The sequence below is a fragment of the Globicephala melas genome, chromosome 8 (genome assembly GCF_963455315.2).
Source record: "Globicephala melas chromosome 8, mGloMel1.2, whole genome shotgun sequence".
Lineage (NCBI taxonomy): Eukaryota > Metazoa > Chordata > Mammalia > Artiodactyla > Delphinidae > Globicephala > Globicephala melas.
In genome coordinates, this window is record NC_083321.1 from 6,683,843 (window position 1) to 6,711,488 (window position 27,646).

At 56.3% G+C, this 27,646-nt stretch overlaps 1 protein-coding gene across 2 annotated transcripts; it reads right to left on the reverse strand.

Annotated features, from left to right (window-relative positions):
* Window positions 1-17,996: 17,996 nt before the first annotated feature.
* OVOL1 (ovo like transcriptional repressor 1) lies at window positions 17,997-27,191 on the reverse strand. 2 transcript variants are annotated; one of them, XM_030833581.2, is made up of 4 exons: window positions 27,092-27,191; window positions 20,330-20,547; window positions 18,480-18,669; window positions 17,997-18,292 (listed from the first exon to the last, which is right to left on the reverse strand). In XM_030833581.2, the coding sequence occupies exons 1-4, from the start codon at window positions 27,189-27,191 to the stop codon at window positions 17,997-17,999; spliced, it is 804 nt and encodes a 267-aa protein (XP_030689441.1). The 2 variants fall into 2 exon arrangements, with proteins under 2 accessions (XP_030689441.1, XP_030689437.2); XM_030833577.2 differs by lacking the exon at window positions 27,092-27,191 and having other exon boundaries at window positions 20,330-20,674.
* Between the last annotated feature and the right edge of the window lie 455 nt (window positions 27,192-27,646).

Genomic DNA, 27,646 nt, shown 5'->3' on the forward strand with positions numbered 1-27,646 from the left:
TGGAAGTGGACTGAACAAGAAGAGAGAAAGCAAAAGTTTCACGTGCCTGGAGGGAAACAGATGCTACAGAGATGAATTTAAAAAGAAAGCAAGCAAGCTGAGTTAATCTGGGAGTTTGATCATCACTAAGAATGCGTTTCTGTTTCATCATTCAGTTTCTAGCTCAGCCTTCCAGCTCAGACCTGTGCAGCAGCGTCTCTGGAAGCTCCTTCATTCTCAGGCCTTCTCCTTGCCCCCTGGGCACAGTTCCTCACTCGCACCTGGGCTGCTACCTCCCAGGACACTCCTCAGGACCCTTTCTGAGTCCACCTACGAACCTGCCAAAGGCAGAGGGATTGGGGCGGCACTCTCGGGTGATGCTAGGCTTCCCAAAGGGTGCTGTCACCCCTAGAAAGGATTTCTGCTTGGTGATGTCTTCGAGGAGTCCAGGGAGGTAACCGGTTGTGCACTGATTCAGTTGGGAGGGAGACAGCACAGCTTTTAGATGGCTCTCTGTTCGAGCTAAATCAGCCTGGGGAAGGGCAGGTCTGTGTCTCCAGCTGGTTTGGTAGTGGGAGAGTGGCATTGGGAACTTTTGCACCAAGAATCCTTAGGATGTTACGAGGTTTCTCCACAGTTCCCTTATCTTAAAGTTTTTACCCATTCATCCAGTGTGCACAGGATTGGGGCATCTCTTTTGTCTTGGTTATATCCTCAGAAGCACAGGAAAACTCATGAGAATGACAGAGTCTGGAAAACAAAAGTGCACAGAGGAGGCTCAGACTATTGGGGCAGATGGCAGAAGCTCTGGGATACTTGAGGGTGGCTGTGGACAAAAAGTCCACCTTGGAGTGTAAGGAGAACAATTCTGCATTATTGGCCAGTGAGCAATTCCCTCTAAATAATCTTAGGAAAGAATGGAGGGACTTCCCTGGTGGTCCAGTGGTTAAGAATCCGCCTTCCAATGCAGGGGACATGGGTTCAATCCCTGGTTGGGGAACTAAGATCCCACATGCCACAGGACAACTAAGCCCGCACGCTGCAACTACTGAGCCCGCGCGCTCTGGAGCCTGCACGACACAACTAGAGAGAAGCCCGTGGGCCGCAGTGAAAGATCCCACGTGCCGCAACTAAGACACAATGCAGCCAATAAATAAATAAATAAATAAAAAGAAAGGAATGGAACCAAGGGCGTAAGTTGGAGTATATGTAGTGGCCCTGGTTATGAGATTGTCTGTCTATCTGTTTAGTTGACAGATTATTCCATGGTGAGGGCAGCAAGGTCATGTGTAGCCCTGAATATTAGCAATGCTGTCCTGGGGCTCTGAAAAAAGAGGTGACAAAGTATTCAGCTACAGGCTTGCTCTGTCTTCGTGTCCAGGCCGGCATGCACCAGACAGAGAGTAAAATATTGAAGTGGCACCCCAAGTGTTAATTCTGCAGAACAAACCACCTGGAGCGGGAGAGCACCTTTAGATCCAGCCAGGGCAGCGAGGCCCCAGATGAATGACATCGCGCACGTGTGCCTCCCTCACAGGGAGCCCTGTGGCTGTTTTGGGCTTGGAGTCATATGTGAGACAATACTGCTGACAGCATTGTTTCCCGCCTTAGACTCACCCTGTCAGCAGGACACCATTGACATTATTTGTTTGCCAAATTGTAGCACACTATGTACAATGTCTTTTAAATTCAATTCAATTAATGTTTAGAAATACTGTAGATAGAAAAGGCTAGAAAAGCACTGTAGTAAACAATGAGTACTGAGATTAGAGTGCTTGGAACTTGAGCATTAGCGAACCTTGCGCATTTGTAGGAGCTACCCAGGACGAGTACCTGTCTCTTATAAGAAGCATGTAAGTTCCTAAAGGATATCGGTGCTGATTGAAGTATTTTAGGTAGCTCGGGGCAGACTAAGGAGGGAAGGAAAGAGATAAAACATCAGAAAACATCTCTGAATACCAAGAATTATTACCTCCCTCTGCAAAAACACTGGGGGCTGAATTGTTCGTGTCAGTTACCCTGGAAAAGAAGATAAACTGAGGAAGAAATCCTCCGCACAGACTCTGGAGGCATTGTTCAGGGATGAGAACCCCAGGGCAGCCTCTTTGATTTCAGAGGCGAAATAGCTGAACCCCAGACCTCACTGTAAGATGTGAAGAGTCACTCCAAATTCATAAGCTCATTAAACTCATGTGTTTGACTGTCTACACGTCCTGCTTTAGAGAAAACACACAGAATGCTTCCAGCCACACCTTCTTAAACCACTTGGCTGACAGTTCTTTCTTCTAATTACTCTAGTGAGCGTCTCTGTTATTTATAAAGTTTGGGGAAGGGGGGTTGGGGGGGTGGGGATTTGTGCTTTGGTACCGTTTCCAGCACAGAGGGGTCAAAGTCAGCCCATCTTTTTGTTTGTTTGTTTTTGTTTTTGTTTTGTTTTGTGGTACGCGGGCCTCTCACTGTTGTGGCCTCTCCCGTTGCAGAGCACAGGCTCCGGACGCGCAGGCTCAGCGGCCATGGCTCACGGGCCCAGCAGCTCCGCAGCATGTGGGATCTTCCCGGACCGGGGCACGAACCCCTGTCCCCTGCATCGGCAGGCGGACTCTCAACCACTGCGCCACCCGGGAAGCCCCAGCCCATCTTTTAATGTCAGTCTGAACTGGCAGATTACCAGAGAGGACCCCTGCCTCCCTCCCTCCCTTTCTCTCTCTCACACACACACACACACACCCACGCATGTCATCAGCTATCTGTCTGATTTGCTGGAAACATGGGGCTGGGGTCAGGGTTTTTTAATTCTTTGTACTTCTTCACTGAGTTCCCAGGTGACTAGTGGCTGGTTCATCCCAAAGCTCCCCCTCCGCATTCACTTTAAAATATATATATATATATATATTTATTTATTTATTTATTTTGGCTGTGCCAGGTCTTAGTTGTGGCATGCAGACTTTTTTTTTTTTTGGTTGCGTTTGGTCTTTGTTGCTGCACGCAGGCTTTCTCTAGTTGCGGCGAGCGGGGGCTACTCATCGTTGCAGTGCATGGGCTTCTCATTGCGGTGGCTTCTCTTGTTGCACAGCACGGGCTCTAGGCATGCGGGCTTCAGTAGTTGTGGCTCGCGGGCTCAGTAGTTGTGGCTCACTGGCTCTAGAGCGCAGGCTCAGTAGTTCTGGCGCACAGGCTTAGCTGCTCTGTGGCATGTGAGATCTTCCCGGACCAGGGCTCGAACCCGTGTCCCATGCATGCGCAGGCGGATTCTTAACCACTGCGCTACGAGGGAAGCCACAACATGCAGACTATTAGTTGCGGCATGCATGCGGGATCTTAGTTCCCTGACCAGGGTCAAACCCGGGCCCCCTGCATTGGGAGTGTGGAGCCTTAGGCACTGCACCACCAGAGAATTCCCCCCAACCATTCACTTTTGTTTCGATGAAATGAGAAGGCTTATTCTTCCATTTCCCTTTCCCTTCTTTCTTTCCTTTCTTGGATGTTGGTCAGGTCAATGAGACTGTTGTCATAAAGTACTTGGAAGTATTTCAAGAAGAGCATGACCTGACTCTCTGTTACACTTGGGTCAGTTCACCAGTCTCCAGTCTAGGGCTTCCGTCGGCAGCCCCAGGGGTGGTGCCTGAGAGCAAGGAGGACATGCTGTGGACACAGCACCCCATGGTACTGTGGGTCAGTGTTGCTCATTCCTGACCTCGGCGTCGACAGTCTCATCCCTGGAAGTGGGATAAATGGTAGTTTGGCCCCTTGTGTCCCCTCATCATGCGAGCCCTCCGCCGTCTCTGGCGTGACTTGCCAGGCTGCACAGTTCCCTGTTCCAGGAACTAATAAGAGGTAGAGTGAAAAGATTGTTTCCTCGGATGCACTTTTACAAGATGTTTCCAAAGATGGGGTGGCAGAGAAATGGTGAGCCCCGCTCCCTTGTGCGTGGAGGTGTCACAATTCTGGCAGGAGGTCACAGGGACGCCCCACCTTCCTGGGGGCTCTCACTCAGCACAGCCAGTTAGACAGCCAGGGACCGGGCAACATCAAGGTAACCACAGGCCTTTGTAAGCGAGATACTGTTGTCCCTTCCAGGCTGGCGACACTGTGACCTGCTGCAGCAGGAGCGTGGCTGAAGGGCAGCTGAAGGGCAGCTGTGCTGGGCAGGTGGCCCTCCCCATGCCAGCGCTCCCTGGGTCACGTCTCCACTAAGCCTGTGCGGTCTGTCACTGTCAGGCTTCTCCTGAACCACCTTCCCTCGTGGGTGGTGAAGGAGTTGCGTGTCGTATGAGAAGAATATTAGATCTGTGTCCCCAGAGGAGGAATCACTGAGCCCATGAGGGTTATTCACCCGCAGGAGAACCTCAAGGACAAAGGAATCTTCTAGAGACAGAAAGGGGGGGTGGTTGCAGAAGTAAGCCCAGAGTCCAGTGGGAGCTCATTAAATCCTTGCTGAGAGGAGCCTGGCAGCTGTTTGACGAGAGACAGAGCAGAGGCTGAGAGAGATCGTGGAGATGGAGCACGACAGGAGAAGTTTAATGATGCTAATTAATTAGACTCACTAAAAGGGAATAGAACATTCATTGGGTTGCCAAAAGGTGTTCTTAGCAGACAAAATTTGCAAAGTCCTGCACTGGGGATTGACAAAGGCGTGATGGCCAACGTGTTAAAAAGGAGGGAGACGAGGCGTTCCCGCCAAGTGGTTAGGACTCAGTGCTTTCACTGCAGTGGCCTGGGTTCAATTCCTGGTCAGGGAATTAAGATGCCGCAAGAAAAAAAAAAAAAAAAGAAGGGAGATGGCAAGCCTCACGGCCGTGAGTGGATGGCTCCTGTGTTCCTGCCACTGTGCCAATGTGATGTCAAGCGACCCTTAGTGTTTTTGTGTGCATGTGTGTGATCGTTTTCTGAGCAATTCTGAGCTTTAAGAAAATGTTGGCGAGGTCAACAACCCACAGTTTTGGGATCTGATGTTCCGCCCAGGCCGTGCTCTGGGAAAGGAGGCCCCTCCTCCCTGCCCCTCACCAGGGGGCACTCCCATCATCCTTCTGCCTTACCCTTACCCGACACTTACCCTTCCTCCAGGAGAGCTGGGCTCCTGCCCTGGCCCGCGAGGGTTGGGTGGGGTGGGGGGGTGCAGGAGGGAAGGAGAGAGAGTTCTCTCCTTTGTGGTGTGACTGCCACCAGTCATTGAAGGCTTTGCACTGAACCAAGGTGAAGCAACAGGGACACCAGGTGCTAAGAGCAGGAACTTGCTGTGGCATCAATGTTTTCTCGTCTCAAATTATAGGAGCAGAGAGAGGCTTAGTTCCGGTTGGCAGCGTTCGCTTCAATGAGAGGGTGACGAGAGCCTCTGGAAGCTGGCTTGATGTCTGGATCTCACTCTGCTCACTTGGACAAAAGGATTGGCTCTCTGGGAATTAGAGGCAGAACTGGGGCTTTGAATAGATTTTGAAAATAAAATTGGCTAGAACATGATGCGGAGACCCAGGTTGCCAATTTAGCCCCGAACTCTTCCTTCAGCTTCCTCTGGAGAATAAGCATAGCCCGTGGCTGGGACCACAGGCTGACCCTCTTCGCTGGTGACAGAGAGCTCTCAGGTTACCAGGCAGGTGGTGGGTCACCTTTGTATGCAGAGAACAACCCGTTTTCACTTGTTCAAGAAAACACTGACCCACTTCTCTGTGTTTGTTCTTGAGGCTGCCCGTGGCTTAGGATCCCTGTGGCCAGAAATCCACCCCATTCAGTCACGGATGGGGAGCTACGATGCATATTCCTGAGGAATGGCCCCCTGAGAGGGACTGGACACTTTGGGGGCAGAGAATTCCATGGGGCTGCTTGGAGAGCATCGCCCTGCGTGCAGGCCAGACCTGCGGTTAGTCCCCCACGTCTCCCCAGGGGAGGAACATTGCCGAGTTGGCGTCAGCCTTCCAGCCAGTCCTTGTTCTCAGCTTGGAGCCTACTTGGTTTCTTTTTTCATGGGAGATAAGGAGGGAATAGATTTGTTTGTCCAGGTGCCACTAGTCCAGTGACTGTCGCGGGCACAGGAGTGTCTTCAGGGCACAGTGTCAGATCCGGTCGCCCCCTGACATCTCTATTCCTGATCTGAGTGTGCTGTAAACCTCAGGCAGATTCAAAACTGGGAGGCTCTGGGAAACCCCTTGGGCAGGAGATTTCAAAAAGAGATTCAGATTAGAAAAAATACAGTGGCGTGAGTTTCCAAGGGATGAAGGAGACAGGAAAAACTCCCATCCTGGCCCTTGGCTGGATAGCGGGGATAAACAAGAAAGCCTAGAAGAGCCTAGAATGGGAGGGAGGCAGCTGAGGCAGCCAAGCTGAGCGGGAGCGCAGGGCTGTCCTTGCTGGCCGCTCCCCGCTGCCCCGGGGGAGGCAGGAGGCTGTGACTCTTCACCAGGCGAAACCACAGCCGAGCGGCGCTTTCAGTCCAGGGCATGTCGGCACCAGCAAGGCCTGGGTACATCAGAGGCTCCCGCAGAAGGCGGAGGGGCCTGGGGGCCAGGGAGTAGGGTTGGCAAGAGTATCACGAGAAAAACTCAGCTACAGAAAGATTTTAAAAGGCTTGGTGGATAATTGAGGAGGGGACTAGCGAGGAGGAGAGGAGTGAAGCTCATGAACCTGCCAGCTTGGTGGCTCCTGCGGGAGGGGGCAGCCCCCCACCACCCGCTACTACCAACGGCCGTCTGCGTGGCCTCATCACACAGTTGTCCTCTGCGCTGTAGCTCAGGACACCCTGGCGTCGGGTGGCTCCAAGTGGTGAGTGTCTGTGGCATCAAGAGCACAGGTGAAGATGCTGGCTGCACCCAGAACCAAAGAGACATGGACACGGGGAGAAGGAGCAGGAAACGGAGGAGCGAGGAGAGGAGGAGCAATAAAATGAGCCTGAGGGGCTCCCCTGGCGGCGCAGTGGTTAAGAATCCGCTTGCCAGTGCAGGGGACGCGGGTTCAAGCCCTGGTCCAGGAAGATCCCACATGCCGCAGAGCAACTAAGCCCGTGCACCACAACTACTGAGCCTGCGCTCTAGAGCCCGCGAGCCACAACTACTGGAGCCTGCGCGCCTAGAGCCTGTGCTCTGCAACAAGAGAAGCCACCACAATGAGAAGCCTGCGCACCGCAACCAAGAGTAGACCCTGCTCCCCGCAACTAGAGAAAGCCTGTGCACAGCAACAAAGACCCAACACAGCCAAAAATAAATAAATAAATAATAAAATAAAAAATTAAAAAATGACCCCAAAGCAGAAAAGGGGGGTAAACAGAAGGAAAGGCATTGTAGAAGGAGCAAAAACGTAAGAGAAGAAGAGTGAAGATGAAGCATCTCATTTGGAGGAGCTGGGGAGGGGCAGTCAAGAATAAGTCTTTGAATGTGGTCAGTATTAGAAAGCTTGTCATCTGATCAGTAAATCCCGTTCATCTAGTGGGATGAAGAAAGTGGTACTCTTTGGAAACTTTTGGGCCCATCCCTCGTGAAAGCCGTGAGCGGCACTGTAAGAACCAGCTCACGGGTTCTGAACAAGAGGGGCTTATGATTCATGGGTGTGCCTGCCACCTCCACCCAGAAGCCATGGCTTCCCCCATCTCGTGCAGGGTGGGGACCCATCTAACCGGAACTGCCACCCAGCCTCTCCCAGTCTCCTTAGATGACAAACTGTGGCATCCGTGGTCCACCCAGCTTAGCCCCCAAGCATTTTGCCAGAACATCAGTAAACAACTCTGGGTGAAGGGGGTCAGAGACCTCTGCATTTTGGGCTGTTTTCTCCTCCTTTCCACTGCCCAGCACAGGACTACCAGGGAGCTCTTATCACTGGCTACATATTCTTTGCTCAAAGAGCAGACAGTGGGTCCCCGAACACTATCCTCCGAGCTCGTTTTATTTTTATTTTATTTTTATATGCTGTGACTATGGACTGGGAAATCCAAGTTTTCCTGAACCACATGGGAACTTACCCCTCAACTCCCGCATGTCCAGCACAGCCCTGACGACAGCAGATGGCCAGCTTTCTTGCCCAGGCTGATCAGTGTTATTAACTACAACATCTAACATTTGCTTAGGGCTTTTCTTTTTTTCAGCCGTGCTGAAATCTTAATTCCATGGACTAGGGATCGAACCCATGCCCCCTGCAGTGGGAGCGTGGCGTCTTAACCACTGGACCACCAGGGAAGTCCCCGATTAGGGCTTTATACCTTGCAAAGAAAATAATTGTCTCATATGATCCTCATAATAATCCTGCATTACTGTTACTTCCACTTTCTAGACAATGAGTTTCAGAAAGATAAAGTGGCTTCCTTTGTGTCAACTGGTGGACCCGAGATCCACTCACATTCTCTGACTTCAAATCCTCTGTGCCTTCTATACAAGGTCGTGGGCCCCTGGGGGCTTCAGAGCAACATCAGAGTTGGGATTCCTGGATCCGTTTCCTCAGCCCCAGCTGACCTTGGACCTCAGCCTTCCTCCCACCCATTCCCATCCCACCCCCACTCTGATCACCAAATGGGAGAAGACTCTCCGTTTCTTGGTGAAAAGTGTATACAGAAAGCAACGATTTTTACATTCCCTCTGCCAAGAACTCTTTCAAAGTCTCCAAGAAGGTTTCTTTTCATAACGAAAGCAATATGGGATCATTGTAGAAAAGCACAAAATATAGACAAACGAAACAGAGGAAAATAAGAGTCATAATTCCACCATTGAAGAATAACTTAGTATTGTGCACGTCGTGGTGTCTGGTCTTCCACAACTTTTATGTTGTACATGTCGACCTACTTGTGTTTACAGAAATGGAAAATGTGCCTATCCATAACATTGCTTTAGAATCTGCTTTTTAAACTTAATATATTGTAAACATTTTCCTGTTAGTAAATACTTTCATAAAATCATACTTAGTGGATACACAATATTTCATTATAATTTTGGATGGTACGCTAGAGGTAAACATTTGCATTGTTCCTACTTTTTCACTGTTGTAACCAGTTTTATGAAAGACTTCTATATCTGATTTTAATTTTTATTTATTTGATTATGAGTGAAGTTTATTTTATTTATTTATTAAATTTTATTTTATTATTTTATTTTGCAGTACGCGGGCCTCTCACTGTTGTGGCCTCTCCCATTGTGGAGCACAGGCTCCGGACGCGCAGGCTCAGTGGCCACGGCTCACGGGCCCAGCCGCTCCGCGGCACGTGGGATCCTCCCGGACCGGGGCACGAACCCGTGTCCCCTGCATCGGCAGGCGGACTCTCAACCACTGCGCCACCAGGGAAGCCCTGAAGTTTATTTTTATATGGTTTTTATCATTTGAAGCTCTTTCGTGAATAGCCCATTCATACTATTTGCAGTTTTCAGTGGTCCGCGTTTTCTTTTCCTTACTGATATGGAAGAACTCTTTATATTAAGGCTAAAATTTTATCTGCCAAAATCTAATTTTGACACCACATCTCTTTTTTTAAATATTTATTTATGTATTTATTGGCTGCGTCAGCTCTTAGTTGCAGCACAAGGGATCTTTTCATTGCAGCGCACGGGCTTCTCTCTAGTTGTGAATTTCTCTCTGGTTATGGCGCATAGGCTTAGTTGCCCCCCGGCATGTGGGATGTTAGTTCCCCAACCAGGGATCGAACCGGTGTCTGCTGCATTGCGAGACCGATCCTTAAACCCTGGATCACCAGGGAAGTCCCTGATACTACCTGTTCGTGCACCATCTTGAATGCGGGTGCACACTGCTTTCCTCCAAATCTCCCGACCAGGCCGTGGATGCTTTGCTCTTTTTCCTCTACTTTTTCTTTAACAAATTCCCCACAAACACAGCAAACTCTGTAGAAGGTTCCTCCTCCAATGCTCACCCCTAGAAGCACCCTGGCCTCCTTAGGCAATGTCATTCCTCTCCCCCTGGGCACCAAGCCCCCCATCCCTCCACCCCAACTTCCAGGACCTCATCACCCGCTCCCCTTACACAGGCCACTGCCCTGGGAGTGATGGTGGGCCTCCCAGAGGTTCCATCAGAAAACCCTAATGTGAACTTCTCAGAAGCCCTGGGAGGGACTTCCCTGGTGGCACAGTGGTTAAGAATCTGCCTGCCAATGCAGGGGACACGGGTTCGAGCCCTGGTCTGGGAAGGTCCCACATGCCGTGGAACAACTAAACCCATGTGCCCCAACTACTGAGCCCGTGCTCTAGAGCCCACGAGCCACGACTACTGAGCCCACGCACCTAGAGCCTGTGCTCCGCAACAAGAGAAGCAACCGCAATGAGAAGCCCGCACACCGCAACGAAGAGTAGCCCCCGCCCACCGCAGCTAGAGAAAAACCGCACGCAGCAACGAAGACCCAACGCAGCCAAAAAAAAATTAAGTAATTAAAACAAAAAAAAAAGAACCCCTGGGAGGACGGGGGAGGAGACCATGTAGGGGTCTTAGCATCAACGGAGACTGTCTTGTCAGGTAGGGCAGGAAGTACTGGTTGGGTCTGTCACAGCAGGAACAGAGAACCCACCCTCCAAGGGCCCCTCTTGCTTCTGAGCAAGGCCCTAATGCAGGGCTCTCTGCCGCCAGCCTTCCCTCCACTTCCTGAGTCTCAGTTGCCCCGTTATTACCGCTGGCAGAAGGGTCGCCAGTCCCACCAGTTCCCCTGGCCTCCTTTACCAACTAACTGCTGTGCGTGGGGAGGGGGAGGTTCCCTGGGCCTGTTACCTGGAGTCCCCCCAGAGGCGGTAGAGGCCCGGAGGGGCCAGGCAGGAGCCGGCTGGACTGGACAGGCCGAGGTGGTGAGGACAGGATGAGTTTCTTAGCGGCAAGATCACTTCCTGGGAAAGCTGGGACTGCAGGGAGAAGGGCGGGGGGCACGGGGCGGACGCTGGGAGTTCACTTCCGAGCTCCTGTGGGTTTGGAATGTCCTGGTCCACCCTCCATGCCCCACGCATCTCCCCTCCCGCCCTTTCTCCAGGTTTGGAATGTTTGGAAGCTGACTGTGGCTGGGACAGTAACAGCCACAAACATTTCTGTGGCAGGAGCTAGACCCCAACACCTTTGGCCCCCTTGGTCTCTCGCGGAGGAGTTTTGGAGTTTCCAGAACCCTCTTTTCTTGTATTTTCACACATTTCCCACGAAGACCATGTGATGCCCGTCAGTGAGAGCCTGGGGAGCTCCAGCTGGGTGCCTGCGCAGTGGTTGCTCTGCCAGGTGGCCGCGATGGCCTTGGCCTCTTGTTAACCTGTCTAGGCTTTGCTTCCTCATCTGGAGAGTCTAGACCTCGGGGCTAGTGCACAAATCACCAGACAGACGGTAGTGGGGGCTCGTCCGTGTCAGGGTTTCTCCCTCCTTTCTCTTTCCTCAACTCTGCGGACGTGGGGTCGGTCGTTTGGGAGCTTCAGAGATCTCTGCTCAGGGCAGAGCTCAGGGCAGCCTGGGCCCCTTCCTGCTTCCTCGGCTCTCACCCACTAGTGCAGTTCCCCCACCGCAAGGTAAACCCCGGAGCGCAGGGACCCCATTCGTCTCTGCACCCCTAACGCCTCAGCACGGGGCTTGGCACAGAGTAGGTGCTCGTGAAGGGAAAGGCTCTCGCATCTCATGATCATGGAGGGTTGAGACACGGGAGCCCCAGCCTGAGAGTCCTCAGACTGGAGCCTGTGTGACCTTGAGCAAGACATTTAATCTCCCTGAGCCTCAATTTCTTTGTCTAAAAACAAGAACAATAATAGCTACTTCCCAGGGTGGTTGTGGGGATTAGTGATGTCAGAGGGAAGCGCAGCTTGGTGCCTGCCCACCACAAGTAGTAGAAGCTCAGTAAATGCAAGCGGTGATTAGCTGCTATTAAAGGGCCGGTGTCTAGGGGCAGGACAGGAATAAAGACACAGACGGAGAGAATGGACTTGAGGACACGGGGAGGGGGAAGGGTAAGCTGTGAGGAAGTGAGAGAGTGGCATGGACATATATACACTACCAAATGTAAAACAGATAGCTAGTGGGAAGCAGCCACATAGCACAGGGAGATCAGCTTGGTGCTTTGTGACCATCTAGAGGGGTGGGATAGGGAGCGTGGGAGGGAGACGCAAGAGGGAGGAGATATGGGGATATATATGTATGTATAGCTGATTCACTTTGTTATACAGCAGAAACTAACACACCATTGTAAAGCAATTATACTCCAATAAAGACGTTAAAAAATAAATAAATAATATAAAGGGCCAGTGACGCGACTCCAGGAGCACGGGGCTTAGCAGTAAGTGACCCTGGCATCTCTCACTGCCCTGAGCCTCTCTCTGTTTGGTCTCCCACCCTGAATGCCGTGGTCCCTTTACTCTGTGGAACGAGCCCGTGCTGCTGTCACCTAACAGGCCGTGTGGCCCCGCAGCCTGGACGCAGAGCTCTCTTGCTCTCTGCCCTGAGCAGCCCTGCCCCGGCTTCCTCTCCGCAGCGGTGGGAGGGGGTGGGAGAAGGGGGCGTGCCAGCCGCCCTCAAGCGTTAAGTCACAGGCGAATTCTGAGGACAGGCGGGTACTCCTGCTTGAGATTCAGGCCGGTTACACAGGGCAGCTGGCTCCCTACCCCTCACATCTCTGAACACATTTTTAGACGCCTGCTTTGTGTTCTACTTTGAAAGCTTGATAGGGTAGAAGTATTCTCATTTTATGTAGAGAGAACAAGTGAGGAACAAAGGAAATCGGTCCCTTGTTACGGAGCTCTTACGTTCAGAAAACAGAACCTGGAAGACACATTATAATTCTCAATGTACCATCCTTGCCCAGGACCAGAATCTCCACACCTGCTGGTGTCGGACCTGAGTCCCCACGTGCCAGTGAGCCTGCCGCCCAGGGGGTGGGGCTGCCAGGCAAGGAGGACCGTCCCAGAGGAGGACTGAGAGGGCCTGACTGATGGGTTACAGGAACCAGAAAGCTGGGAGCTGTTAGCCTGCGGGGTGAGGGATGGAAGATCAAAACAGACTCTAGAAACTGGGGAAGGGGGCTGGCATGAGGAGCGGAGGGCAGATTGGTCTTGGACATGAAGAGGGCGGAACATCCTGGGTGAGGCGAGACCACCACCGCCTGAGGGAGTGGACTTGTCCTGGGTGGCCCCAGAGGACGGGCCAGGGGAGCCCTTCCAAGACCAGGTCTTCACCCCCCAAGCCCAGCCTCCCAACTGGTCCACCCCTTCCAGGGTTTCCTTTTCCGTTCCATTCTCTTCACTAGCATTTTCACCCAGGCTCTGCCTTCTTGGGAATGGGGATTAGGCCTGGAAGTCACGGCCACTGCCTGACCCCTTAGAATTTCATGGCTGGAAAGTCTTGTATTTTGTCCAGCCTCCAGCCCCGCTACTGAGTCCCTGTAGAAATTCCTAACGAATGGCTTCCCAGCCCCAGCCAGCAGCCCCCAGTGACAATGCCCGGGGCGCCTCCCTCCCAAGCCACTGCCCCACGTTAAGCTGTGCCAGGGCTCCCTGCAGTGGAGGCTGTGCCCCTCTGATGCTCACCCCTCCGCCCAGGTTCTGCCCGCTGGGTCCACCGGAATGAGCCTCTCTCCCTGCTTCAAGCCGGCAGCCGTGTGGGTGGTGCTCCCCACTCCCTCAGCCACCTTCTCAGCCTTCTACACGTCCTCATCTCTGCTGCAGTTTGTCAGGGAGTTTCTTCAAGGGTGTTATTGAGATGGGGGCGTAGAGACATGAAGCCTTTAGAACAGAAGGGGTCTTTGAACTTGGGAACCCACCTCATTTTATACACGAGGAAACTGAGGAGTTAGGTCACTCGCCCAAGGCCACACAGATGGCCCCAGACAGGGCAGCGCCTCAAGCCCCGTCACTGCTCTTTTCCTGCCACCCACGGACTGGTGACGGGCCCAGGCAGGCAGAGGGCAGTCTCGACTGTTGACGCCACGCTTCTGGTGTCATCCAGGGTCACACTAGTGCTTCTTTGGGCCGCCCCATCCCCAGTGACGTGTTGAACTTCAAGTTGACTAAAAGCCCTGAATTGTTTTATAACTCGATTTTCTTTTGATTGTAAAAATTATATATGCTCATTGTAAAAACATTAGAAAATACATAAAAATATAAAGTATAAACCTTCACAGCACTTCCTGATGCTGTAAGGTTCCGCCCACCGTGCACTTTGTTGCTTTGCCTTTAGCTGTATAAATAGGACCCTCCTTCCATCCTCCATTCGGCCGGACGTCTTGCTAGGTCCCAGCCAGCTCTCCTGTCTCTCAGAATTTTATTTTGTTACCAGTTCTTGTTGGCACCTGGGCAGGGCTCAAAAAGACACAGTGGTGTGGCTGAACGAATGACAACATCCGGCTTGTCGGATTGTTGGTGGGACAGGTGAGGCCCCCTGCGGCCCCAGAGCCCACACCTCCTCTCTTCTGGGTCGGATCCTCCTCTTTCCCTCCCTGAAACACCTCCCCTCCTTTTTTTTTTTTTTTTTTTTTTTTTTTTTTGCAGTACGTGGGCCTATCACTGTTGTGGCCTCTCCCGTTGCGGAGCACAGGCGGCTCCCGACGTACAGGCTCAGCGGCCATGGCCCACGGGTGCAGCCGCTCCGCGGCATGCGGGATCCTCCTGGACTGGGGCACGAACCCGTGTCCCCTGCATCGGCAGGCGGACTCTCAACCACTGCACCACCAAGGGAAGCCCTCCCCTCCTCTTTTGTTCTATTCAGACTCTCCCATTTTTCCAGCCCAGCTGAACCCCACCTCTTCCAAGAAGTCTTCATTCTTTCAAATGCAAAAGCCTCCTTTTTGGGTTCCACAGCCTTCGTAGTCTGGCCACACCATTTACCCTTAGTTATCCATTGACTTGCGCTAACCTCTTCCCTCTGCGGGGCTGCTGCCTATTTCCCAGGCAGCGGAGGGTACCCACACCGTTCTCGTTTCCCTCCCGGCACCCATCCTGCAGAGTCCTGAGATCATTATGGGCCCTCAAAATGTGACTGCTGGCCTGACCCCGTCTGAGTGGTGTCCCGTCCTTGAGCCCTTCTGAGGAGTGGCTTAGAGGGAGCCCCGGGGACGCTCTCCCCACCCCCATCCCTGGCTTCCTGGAAAGCTTGCTCCCCCTAAAGTTTGCATAGCAGTTAATCATCTGGGTTCCCAACAATGGGCTCTGCCCATCTTGGGACATGTAAAAATAGGATTTGGTTTGCCTTTCACATTGGGAGGCTTCTGGAGATAAAGAGAAATCCTCTGCGCCCGGCTATTTAAACAGACATAGGGAGGGGTAGGGGCCCTTTCCAGTCCTCTGGCTTCACACGGGGAGCCTTAGAGGTCAGATCAATGTTTTCCTTTCTCCTCGCAGCAGCAGGACTACCAACTCTTCTCACGCCTTCCGGGACATCTGCCAAGGGCCCAGGCCTGGCAGCCCCTCCTCCACCCCTGGCGGGGGCGTGACGGAAAAACGCTGAACTGGGACTCGGGGACCAGGGTCCCCAGAGTGATCAGGTCTCCCCAGGCGATCCTGGGTAGGTGATGGGCACGGCCAGGTAATCTCTAAGTTTCCCTCTACTTTGAGTTGCCTAGAGGTGCGAGGCCATCTGCCGGCCTCTCCGTTGGCAGCGTGCGCGTGCTTCTGAGCACAGACCCTGAGCCGGGCTGTCTGGTTTCTAGCCCAGCTCCACTACTAGTTAGTCATGAGACTTGGGGCCAGCTGCCTAACTTCTCTGCCGGGTGTGGGGAGCAGCCCCCATCTCATAGGGTGGCTGGAAGGTCAAGGGAGCTAATACGCATGAAACACGAGTGTGCCTGGCCCAGAACAAGTGCTGTGCAGGTGTGACCATCCCTACAGCTAGGTGTCTGACCCAGAAGTGACGGGAATTTTGCGCCCTACTATTTAGGAATGTGGCTCTTCCTCCTGTGGTCCTGGCAGGGTGTGGGGAAGAGACTGGACCCCAAGTAACTGCACCCGCTGGAGGAGAGCCACGAGTCAGGCTGCAGGAGCCAGGGGAGGGCCTGATGCCACCGTGAAGAGCAGAACATGCGGCCTTGGGGTCAGCAGGCACTGACCGCCCAGACCGTGGGCAGGCCACTTGATCTAGCAGGCTCTTGTCTTGACCAGGGCCATCGCTACCTGTAAAAGGGTAAAGCTTTGACTAGAATGCATCAATTGTTTTGATTAATTTCCCTGCAGGTGGAAAAACGAGGTCTATTAAACAAAAAAGCAGAAACACAGAAAATGATAGTTCTTTATTTTGATAGTTGAGGGGCAAGTTATAAAACAGACAGCACAGAGCTTTGTGACTGCCTCAGGTAGGCAATGAACACAGAGATGAACAATGAAAAGGCAATGAACACAGGGATACAGAAATGTAAACAAGACAAGGCTTCCAGAGAATGTTAGTTCATGCTATACACCTTCCAGAATACAGCAGCTCCCACAGACTCTAAAGTAAACTAAAACGAGAGTCTTCCAGAACAATCCATACACGTTCTGAGGGAGGTCAGAGAAGGCTCCTTCCCTGCATCCGGGGACTGTGCAGTCGCTGCTCCTTCCGGGCAGGAGAGGCCAAGGCTGGTTCCGCCTGGGCTTTGGCTTCACGGGGCAGCTTCACCTGCTCTGTTCTGTGTTCTCTTTCGAGTGTGCCTTCTCGTTCTTCGGCAGGCTGGCTCCAGCCCCTGCCCGTCGTTCCCTTTCGACCCACACCCCTTTCGTGTTCTTAGCAGGGAGCCCAGCCCAGCCAAGGGAGCCTGGCAGAGTCCCTCAGGTGGAGCCAACCAGCCCAGGGGTGGCTCCCTCCTTAGGTGCGCAAGACCCAGCCTCGCCATTTGCCAAACATTCAGAAAAAGGGCTACAAATGTCACTTGTTAACCATCTAATACTATCCTCCCTCTAGAAGTTTCTGATATGTCTGGTTATTATTCTGTCCCAATTTTTTTGTTCCCGTCCTAGGGTTTTTGACTCTCCCAGGAAAAGAGCAGGCCTCGCAGCCTGGCCCCGCACTCTTGCTGTTACTTCAGGCAGTGGACTCTGGGCGCATCACAGACTCGTCACCCCAACCGGCTTACCCCTGCGGCCGCAGCTGGACACCCCCCACCCCGGATCTCCGGAATGGTGAGTTGTTCCGCAAAAGGTCTGTTATCAGGAGGCTCTCGGTCACCCTGAGACTTGCCTTCAAAGGATGTGGGAGGGAGGCAGAGACACGGGGAGGGAAGAGCAGAAGATGTGACGGCTGTCCCGGCAGAAGAGGGAGAACAGAGAGCAGTACAGCCTCCTCCAGGCAGGGCTGGAGGAAAGTCTTAGGTTAAATATCTCAGGAGGTATGAGGGGTGGGTCAGGGCAGCCACCCCAGAGCCAAGGCGCAGAGGAGGCGTGAAACGTCCAGGATAAATAGAACTGCGTGGGGAGGAGAAAAGCCAGCTCCACCCTCTCTTAAAACAGTCGCCATTGGCACCAAAAATATATATTACTATCTGTACATATGTCATCTTTTAAAAAAGGAAATAAAACCTCCTTGGCACCTTGTAGTTGATTTCTTAAAAATGAGGTGATATATGGCAAGGCCTCCCGCGTGCGCGCATGTCCACGGCTGTGCACACGCGTGCATCTCCCTGTCGAAGAGCAGCGCCCTGCAGCGCCCCTGCAGCCCTGAGCGCGAGGAACATGGCCGGGCGGGCCGCCGCCAGCTCCTGCACGGCTGTTGTTTGCAGGGGTGCCCTCTGCCGGGGCGCCTGACTCTGCCGTCCACGGGGGACCAGCAGCCCCCTATCCCCCCGCTGCTCCAAAAGCAGAGGACGACAGGATCGCCCTCACGTACCTCCTCTGGGAAGGAAGTCCTGTCTCTGGACCCGAGCTGCTTCAAATCGAAGGCAGCCCTGGCCCGCCCCGCCCCGCCCCGCCCCACAGTTACACATGTCTGCCCGGGCTCAGAGCGGCCTCTGTCCCCCAAACACCGACGCAAATGCGAGCAGAGGTCAGCACCGGCCCGAGTGAGCATGCGTGCCCACGGGCTCCACGCCAGGTCACCGGCGCTCCGGCAGGAGGCCGCAGAGGGCGGGCTGGCCGGGCGGCAGGGAGGCGGCCCTCGCCTTCTCGGGGCTGCCCAAGTCAGGGCACCACTGCTCAGAGGTGGTGACTGCTCTGCAGCAGGGAGGTGACGGTGTCCTGCAAGGCCACGGCCACCTTCTTGGAGGTCTTGCGCAGCAGCGGGCTGTCAGGGTGGCGCTCCTTCAGGTGCAGGACGTGGCCCTCCTGGCTCTCAGACGTGCAGCCGCACTCCTCGCACACGTACAGCTTGGCCCGCCGCTCCTTGTACGCGTACTTCTGCTGCACGCCGTGGATCTTCTTGAGATGAGACTCCAGAGAGCAGCGCTGCGTGAAGGCCTTGTCACACAGGCTGCATTTGTAGGGCCGCACGCCTGCGGGGAGGGCAGTGCCGGTGTCAGGGACCCGACTCCGTGGCAGAGGAGCGCCCGGAGGCCCGCCCAACTCCAGCTCCCCAGCGAACCGCGGAGGACGTCTGCCCAGAGCTCCCAGGCCCCCCAGGGCCCAGGACAGCAGCACGGCAGCCGCGGCCGCGGCCTCCGCTGGGCGGGCTCCTCTTACCAGTGTGGGTGCGCACGTGCCTCTTCAGGTCAAAGGTGTCGTTGAAGCCCTTCCCGCAGTAGGTGCAGAGGTGCCTCTTGACGTCGTTGTGACACTTCATGTGGCGATTCAGCATGCGCTGGTACGTGAAGGCCTTCCGGCAGATGTGGCAGGTGAACAGGTCTCCACTGGGAGTGTCCCCCAGAGTCACCTGTGGGCGAGGACGGGGTTTGTGACGGACACCCAGGAGTTGGGGCTGCAGGTGGCAGACTGCGAGGACACACACACCAGCCCCCAGCCACGTGAGGAGGGCGGTGCCCACCCCAGAGGCCACACCTCTGTGCCCAGACCTCCCAGAGGTCTGGTGGTGGAGCTGGAAGGAAGGTCCGCCTCCTGTTGGGCTCCTGAGTCTCTGTGCAGGGCCGCCACCCAGCCCCTTCCTTACCATCTGTGGCCATCTCCCCACAGAAACAGCCCGATTCAGTAACTCTACCTGTTAGAAAGTCCTCCCTTCACTGAGCCCAAACCTTTCTCTGTAGTTTCTGCCCTCTGTTCCCATTCTAAGCCTTAGGACAGGGAAGAGTGCCCACGACGCGGTCTCCGTGCAGCCTTCCCAGGCTGAGGCCACCGCTAGGAGCCTGGAGTCCCCTCGCAGGCCAGCCCCGCCCCTGGCCTTCCTTGAGCCTGACGTGGTCTGGTCTGAGTCCCTTTGCCACCCTGATGACTCTCTTGGTTATAAACATTTTTCATTTTCTTTGTAATTATGGAACAGCTGTTCAGAAGTGGAGACGTGGCCTCAACGCCCTACCTCTGTGAATGTTCAGAGGTTACTTGTGCTTTGTGGTGGCCTTGTCGCTGGCCACTCCTCCCAAGCTCCCTGGGCACCGGGCGCACCCCATCACCCCATGCCTTCGGGCACCGGGTAAATGCCTTGCTGCTAGCTAAGCAAGCCCTTTGGGGTCAGGACTCGCTCCTCTGGCACATCTGCTGTCCTGTGCCCCCTGCTCGCTCTCTCCACGCGCTCCCTAGCCACTGGGATTAAGGGGTGGGAGGAAGGGCCCTCGGGGATCAGGGGCACTGTGTCAGCTCCCCAGCCAACCGCCCAGCACATGTCTTGGCGATTCCCCTCTGGTTACAACATGTGGCCTCCGCAGTTAAGAGAGGCGGGAACAGCACTGCACGGCCAGTTTTCTTCAGTCTTTTGGCTCATAGGAAAGCTCCACGGGAGCCCTTCCTCTAGATGACTGCTTCCAGATCCCGGAGATTTCAGGAATGCAGGCCCAGCCAGAGACAGCCCTGCTGTTCGCACGCTGGAAAGCAGGGGCACTCCTGTGAGCTCCTTCCTGCCTCTGCTGCTGAGCAGGGGGCGCTCACCAGGCCCCGCCCCAGACGCAAGGCTCCGGGATGGAAGCACACACTTGGGCGAGGCGGAGACTGCCGCCGGGCACCTGCGCAGGGTGTCGACCACCGAACAGACTCCAGACCTCACTCTCAGGCGGCGGAGACGCAGGCCCAGGCCAGCTTGCAGAGCCAGGCTCACGCTTCCCCGCTTCTCCTAGGACTTCTGTGTAAAGAGGTGCCTCCCCTCAAGACCCGAAATGAAGCTAAACAACCCCCAGAGAGGACTCCAAAGAGTTAAGCATCTTTGGAACCTCACTGCTTCTTCCCAGCGCAGGGCATTCTCACTTCCGACCCACTTCTCTTCTTTGCCACCCCCGTCCGTGCTCCAGTGAGGTTCACTTCTCTGCAGAAACCTAGACCCAGATCCAAGGCCAATCTCTGCTTAAGTCTCATTTGTGCCACGTCTCGTGGGCTGGACCCAGGAGGATACACATGCCCCTGGCCGTTGGAGACAGCGTGAGGGTCAGTACCTTCATCTTGGTGCGCAGGAAGCCATGGTCCCTGCTCTGTGGCTCTGCCAGGCGGCTCGTGTCTTCGGAGGGCAGCTGGGCCACCACGCAGGGTCCTGGGGTCACACTATAGCTGGAGTCCCGAAGGCTCATGTCCAAAGCCAGGGGGCAAGAAGGGGGTTCGGCCACTGATGGCTCTGGCTCCCTGTAGGGCTGTGGTGGGCAGAAGCCTAGGCTGACTGGGAAGAGAAGAACAGCCAAGTGAGGGGCTTGGTGGAGAAAAAGGGATTGCGCGGGATTTCCGGAAGGTTCCCTGGCGGTTAGCTGGCTGGAACGTGGAGCCGCTGTCCCACCCCTTGCAGGCATGTGGCAGAGCAGGGCTGCCCCCAGCCCACTGCATGCCGCACCTCCCTCCCCCCACCCCATTAAGGTAATTACAGGTGACGCCAGCCAAGCTCCACGGCCCACAGGCCTGCCCGCTGAGTAATCTGTGTCTTAGCGGAACTGGGAGGACCAAAGCTGCCCTGCCAATTATTCTTCCCGAGCTGTCTGCCTGCCCCACCTGGGCCAGTCCCTCTGGATTCCAGGCCTCATCCACGCTCCTGCAGGGACAAAGGGCACCACTGGAGGCCCTGGACCCAGGGACTCATCCCTGCCCCAGAAGGGTCCCGGTGGTCTGCGCCACTCCGAGCCTCTCTTCCAGGCAGATTTAGCTGCTGGCCGTGGGGAACGGGTGGTCCTAACCCCTCTCTCCTTCCGGGTGGTCTGTCCCTGACGTTGCAGCTCATTGGGGCTCCAGGCTCCCCACTCCCGCTGGCCCAGCTTAGCAGGTGAGCAGGCCGGGTGGGGCAGGGCAGGGAGGAGGTCAGGGAGCAGCAGGTGGATGCAGCCTAACAGTCTCCTGGGCAGCCTGCCCGGCTGTTACGCAAGCCTCCCCCAGAGCAGGGACCGCTCACTTGCTTGGTCGCTGTGGCGCTTTGAGGGCTGGGCTCCCGCCCTTCGCACGGCAGCTGCAGTGATACCAGCAACACCGGCAGCCCTTTGACACGCTGCTCCCCACGGCAGACACCTCACGCTAAACAGGGCTGGAGAGGCTTGGCCCTCGTCCTGACTAGACAGGAGGGGAGCTCTCCCGAGTGACACAGAGGAGACAAGTCTCAAACCCCCAGAGCTGAGGCAAATAATCTAATGTTACGGTTTGGTCAGTATTTTTCTCCCGAAGAGGCTAAGCTAGGAACATTTTCCAAGCCTCAGAAGGAAAAATCAAGAGGGGCACAGGAAGGAAAGGATGAGTGGGCTTCAGGGAGAGGGACTTAGCAGGTTGACTTAGGGTCTCAGAACCATGAAGGCGGCCCCTGCGCCTGCAGCCCCCGGCCGGTGAGACAGTGGACGGGGTCCCAGGGAGGGGCGGCCCCCAGCAGGATGCAGCGGGCAAGGCTGGAAGCAGAGGACACACCAATGGAGGAAGGGCGAATATGAAGGCACCCAAGTTTCGGGAGAGGCCCCCGCTCTCGCCCCCTTCAAACACAACAAAGTTCTGACGGGAAGAATGCGCCTGCCCGCCACCCAAACCCGTTCTGCTGGCACTGGCGCCGTCTGTCTGTCCGTCCGGGGACTCTAACGTGCCACCTCATTCCGGGAGTTGATTCACCAGCACCTGGCCCTGGCCTGGCCTCTCTCCAAGCCCTGGACGGCTGGACGTCAGGCCGGAGCTCTCAGAGGCCCCCCCCCCCCCCGCTCCCATCCTCCCACAGTGACGGCCGTCTGTGTACAGGGATGGGGGCTGCCAGAGGGTGGGCGTGTCAGAGTGTTGGCGGCTTCAGTTTATGCCGGATTACCAGCTATTGGAGATCCTGGCTGAGAATTCAAAACTGGATGACAATTTCCATTTCTCAATCCAGGTAGAGACAAACAGGAACCTCTACCCGCTTCTGTCTTTCAGTATCAGAGAGCGAGATCAAGGCTCCCAAAAGCTGGAGCCGGGCCTCAGAGCCTGCACACGGAGCAGCAGAGGGAAGAGTGACAACAGGTGAGGGTTAACCGGTTTGCGCTCAAACGAGTTGTCACCCTTGGCTCCCTGCCTCCACTAGAGTGGGGGTCCATGGTGAGGGTTCTGAGGACCTAAGCAGGTTTAGGGGGGGAACTGTTTCGCAGGCCTGCCTCTCCCGTTCCGCAGAAGCCCTGAGATGACAGTGCTGGGGAACCGGGGACAGGGAGCGGGCCTGCCTGCTCTGCCCCTGTGCCGCTTTTCCCGAGCGAGGGGCAGGTGAGGCCGTCAGGGTGGGGACGGTTGCCTCATCCCACCAGCCCCGCCAAACCCGTCTTCCTGCCACCCCCGGAGCGTGGTCCTGCCGCCGCGCCTATCCCTGGGCGGCAGCGAGCAGAACTGGCTGGGCCCTGCTTGTGCTACTCTCTGTCCCCTAATTAGATGTTTCCGGCAAGGTGGCGGCCGCTGTGGCTACTCATCGCCCGCCCGCAGCTGAGGAGTGTGGCAAGGCCCTCTCCCTACCCCCTCAGGGGCTGCACGGGTTCCCTTTCTGTCGGCTCAACATGCCTCCACCTGGATGACATTGTGGGCATTGGGCCCAGAGCAGCTTCCCACCCGAGGCCTTCAGCAAGTCCCCTCTCTCTTGGATTGAAAGCTCCTGGCCCAAATACCAGACAGGGTGCCAGGTCCTACCCTATCCAAGGCCTCAGGCCAGGGCTGGGCACGAGGCCTGGCCCTAGGCTCTCTGGGGAGAGCGGGTGAAGCAGACGTGAGGACACCTAGCCACGGGCTGGGGCTGCTGCCGACCTGGAAGCGGCAGGGGGCCGGCGGGGGAGCCCAGTGTGTCAGCACAGCCCAGGCTGGCGTTAGGCGGTCTTGCACCCTTATCGGGAAGGGCAGGGTCCCCTGTGCCCGTCTCCTCCGGCCCCCAGGTCAGCTAACAGGGGCCTGAAAGGGAGCCAGTGCCAGCCAACTGGCAGAGCTGGGCAGCCCTGGAAACACAACGGGCCCATCTCTCAGCCTGTCGGTTCCATTCTGTGAACGCCAAGTTCTTCTCTCAGGCAGGATCTTTCCCCCCTTTCCCAACCGTTCCTCATACCGCGTCCACAGTGAAGTTAACCAACCCCGTGCACCTCAGCCTCACACCAGGGTGGACGCTGCAACCGGCGGGGCCGTACTGAGTTTGCGTCCTTCCTTCCCTCCCTCCCGTGCAGCACGGGGCTGGCACCCCTGTGGGACGCCACACGATACTTGCTGAGCATGAAGAGAGTTAAAGAAGAAGCCTGACATCAACAATGGCCGTGCTTTGCTCCCGTCCTCCCTGTGCCCAGAGGACTCGGCCTCACCTGCTCTCTTTCTGGGACAAACAGTCTGGCAGGATTCTGCCTCAGGTCACCCAAGCTAGGGACAAACAGCCTGGCAGCTTGGGTGACGGCACCCTGTGGGACAGCTAGGAGTCCCATCTAGCCCACCGCACCCATCCGTGGGCTGGCTGTCTACCCTCCCAGCCTTGTTGCCCTGGAGAGCTCGGCAGACGCGTCCCTCACTGCCAGCACTTCCCAGGAATCAGAATGATCACCGTCAGAGGCATAATCTCTCCCCAACTCCACTCCCTCGCGCCCCTACATGTGTACTCTGGGGCCCAAAGCTGACTTTCTCAGCCTTTCTAACTCGGCCCAGAAAGAGCTGCCCAGGTGCCCACACTGCCTAGTCAGAGCCAGGCTGAGGACGCTCCGGTCCCGCGCACCTCAGCCTGGCTGCCCCCCTGGGGTAGGCATGAGCAGTCCGTTCTGAACTGGCAGAACGGACTGCAGACGCTCCGTCTGAAGTGGGGAGGTGGGGGGGGCGGTTTTGATGGGGGGTAGGGAAGAGGCCCCAGGATGCTCATGGCTGGAGCATGTCATTCAGCTTCCAGGCCTGGTCTGCCCTCCAGTGCCTTCCTGGCCTTTTGAGATTCCTCTCAGCAGGGGCCTGGAGAACCCCGCTTCATCCCCGTTCCTCCCCGTTCCTGGAGCTTCCCCTTAGGTCCAGGAGATGGAATTTAGCCCCTGGGTACAGGGGCCTGGGTTCATCGTCAAGAAACCAGCATCAGTCCCTGCACTCCACAGTCAATAAGGACACAACGAAGGAGAAATGCCAGGGGAGATGGAGGGCAGGGGCTCGAGGGCCAAACAGGTGGCAACTTAACCATGAACCCTTTCAGTGCTCCCGGCGTGAGTGGTGCCGTTGCCCACCCCTGCAGCCTTCCAGGCCCTGTGCCCACTTCTGGGCTTTTCCCTCAGCTTTGGGAGGAGAGTGAGGCCCAGGGGACTGAGGGTGGGAAACCTCTAGAATTGTGCCTCAGAGAAGAGGCTGGAGTGCTGGTCAGACTGGGGCCCTGGAGTCAGAGCTGCCAGGCCGGGGCCCAGGATCTTCAGTCAGTAAACACTTTCTTTCCAGGCATTCTTTGCTGCTCTAAGGGTCTCAGAGGGCCCTGGCGGGAAGGTCAGACCTCAAACGCTTCATTCCCCAGCCCTCCCGGTGCCTCTCCCAGTGGGACCGGATGGGGTCAGTGCTTACTTGGTCACAACGTGCCCAGCCGGCTCTTAGGGTCACGGTCGGCTGGTGATGGAATGGCCCAGTCAGGGGACAGGCCACCACAAAACACACTCCCCACCCTCTAGCCATCTGAGGCACCCGAGCGTGGCCCGAGAACATTCCCTTTCTCATTTCCAAAAACTGTGGGAAAACTCTCTAGTGGGCCACATGGCTTTGAGAGGCAAAAGTAAGCTCTCTGACTTCTACTGTTTGCTTGAGCCCACAGGACTCTCCCTGGCAAACCGTCACCTGCACCTCCAGGTTAGACCCCATCCTACATCCGGGATGATCCTGCAGAGTGAGCGGCTCCCCTCACCTGGACAGCAGCGGCAGGTGGCACAGACCATCCTGTGCCCCTGATGGGACAGCCCCTGGTGCAGGTCTCCCCCGCCACTCCCACTATGGCCACCAGAACTGTGCTGGGGAAAATCACTAGGATGCAAGGAAGTCAATGATTTGAACCAACGGAATTCCTTTGTCCTTTGTAAAGGTCAACACATGATCTGTTACTGATTGGGATGTGAAGTAAAACTAAAAATAACAGCACACTAGTCTCGAGCAAGGCTCCGCTCACCTTTAACACAGTCCAAGTTCGGTTTATCAGATCCCAAGGAGCAGCTAAGCAGCAAGTCAGACACAGGTGAGGGAGGAGGCAGGAGCAAGGAAGGGGGCTCGTGTCCCTCACCCCCTCACATGGCCCTTCTGGAGGTGGAACACCGATCACTAACTCCCCAGGGAACTTGGAGAAGCAAGAAACTATACACAGAATCCTGGGCCCACACCCTGATCCGCCTCCGGGTGTGGAGGCAGCGCACTTCCCTTTCTGTCTCAGTTTCCCCATTGGGGTCATCAGGACTACTGGCGCATTCCGACCTTTTAAGGAGGCTGTAGATAGGGGCCTAGGCACTTGTGATAAGGCTAAGCTGTGAAACACCCCACCAGCCCTGTAGGCCGTAGGATCCTGACGGTCGTCAGGCCACCACTACACCCACAGTCTCCAACAATTTATTCAGGACAGAAACCGAGGCAAGAGCCCTCACAGGGCCCCTCACCGCCCTTATTTCACCACTCTCCTACAGGGCCCGGGGCGATGCAGGGGGAACATGCAGATCAAAGGTCAAAGTCGGTTGGTTAATTACAACCTCTCCCCCGTTGGAGGCGCTGGGCAGAGTGTTCAGCGCATCCCGCGCCCCACCCCCAAGGCTTGGGGAAGGGGAGTTCCGAAGGAAACTGGCTCCCGACCAAAGATTCTGTTAGGGGTCGGGGAGGACCGAAGGCGCATAAGGGGTCTCGGGGCTAACGTGGAAGATGCTCCTGGAGGAAGAAACAACTGGGGTTACTCATCCAAAGTTGACTCCCACGCTGTCAAGGCGTCTTCCGAAAATGAACTGGGTGCCCCAGCTTCCCCCGGGGCTGCTCCCTGGCTGTGGGGTGGGCTCCTTAAAACCCCTCTCAGCTCAGTGGTGTCCTCTGCAAGGTCGAAGGAGGCGCGTTTCTAACAGAGGTGAGAGCTGATCCCACCTTTGTCTTCAGGGCTAGTGGGGTGCAGCTCGGCGCCTTCCCCACAGTCTCGCGCTCCCCACGGCTCGGAGCTCCTGCCTGCCCGACCCTCACGGGGACCTTCTGGCAGCCAGTGTTTTGGGTGAGAGGGAGAGATCAATGAAGGTGGCTTCAACTCTGGGTCTTCTCTTACATTTACACAAATCTCAGCAGAAACTCCAGCTCGCTCCCTGCCCCCTGAAGTGGCACCGCTCCAGTGCCCTCCTCCCGCCTCATAAAAGTCCCGGCTTTCGGGATTTACTGCACGAGAGTGGAAGGTTGCCTGAGCGGTGACACACCCCGTTGCCTCCCCTGCGCCGCGGCTCGGACCGGTGGAGGGGAGAGCGGCACCGCGCGGGCCCGCGCGCCTCGGACAGGCCTGCCCCCCGCCCCGCCGGGGTCCTGGGAACGGCTGTCGCCCCCACCTGGCAGCCCCCGCGCCCACCCCCGCCCCCGCCTGGCCGCTCCTTCCGCCGGCCCTGCCCTCCCCTCCCCCCGCGCCCGGGGTCGGCCGCGCCGCGGGCTAACGGGGCAGCGGCCGCTTAAACATTAAATCGGGCGCCCCAGCTGCGCCGGCCGCCGGGCTCCGCGCCACTGCGCCCCGCACGCCGGCCGCTCGACTGGGCCCCGCCGCCCTCTCGGCGGCGCGGGGTTCGGGGCGCGCGGACTGGGCGCCTCACCTGGCACATAGATCTCTCCGCGCTCCTCGTCGGGGAGCTCGCTCCAGTTCCTCCTGCACGTGGAGACGCACGTCTTCTTCACTAGAAACGCACGAGGCATTTTCGAACCCTCCTCGCCGGGTACCGGCCGCTTCCGTAACTAGAGCCGGAGCCGTCCCACCTTTCCCTGGCCGGGCTGGAGGCGGACGGGGGTGGGGGGTGGGGGAGCAGGTCGGAGAAGAAGTCGCCAAAGCGTCCCGCGTTGCGCCGGGAGGCCGTGCCCGGGACGGCGCGCGCCCGTTTCAACTCCGCGGAGCTGTCGCCGTCCTCCGTCTGAACGAGGTCCCCTTCAGCCAGATGCACCGGGCGGCGGGGGAAGCGGCAGGTATGCTCCTCCCGGCGCGACTGGCGTCCCTCGCGTCCGCTCGGGAAGTCTTAAAGTGCGAGCAGGACGGACGGGTTCACGCTTTATTGGCTCGCAGCGGCGTGTGTTGGTGGCTGGGGCGGGGAGGGGGGGGGAGCTGATCTGAGCTAATTAGCTTGGAGTGGCCCGGGGAGCGACGGCGCATGCGTTGG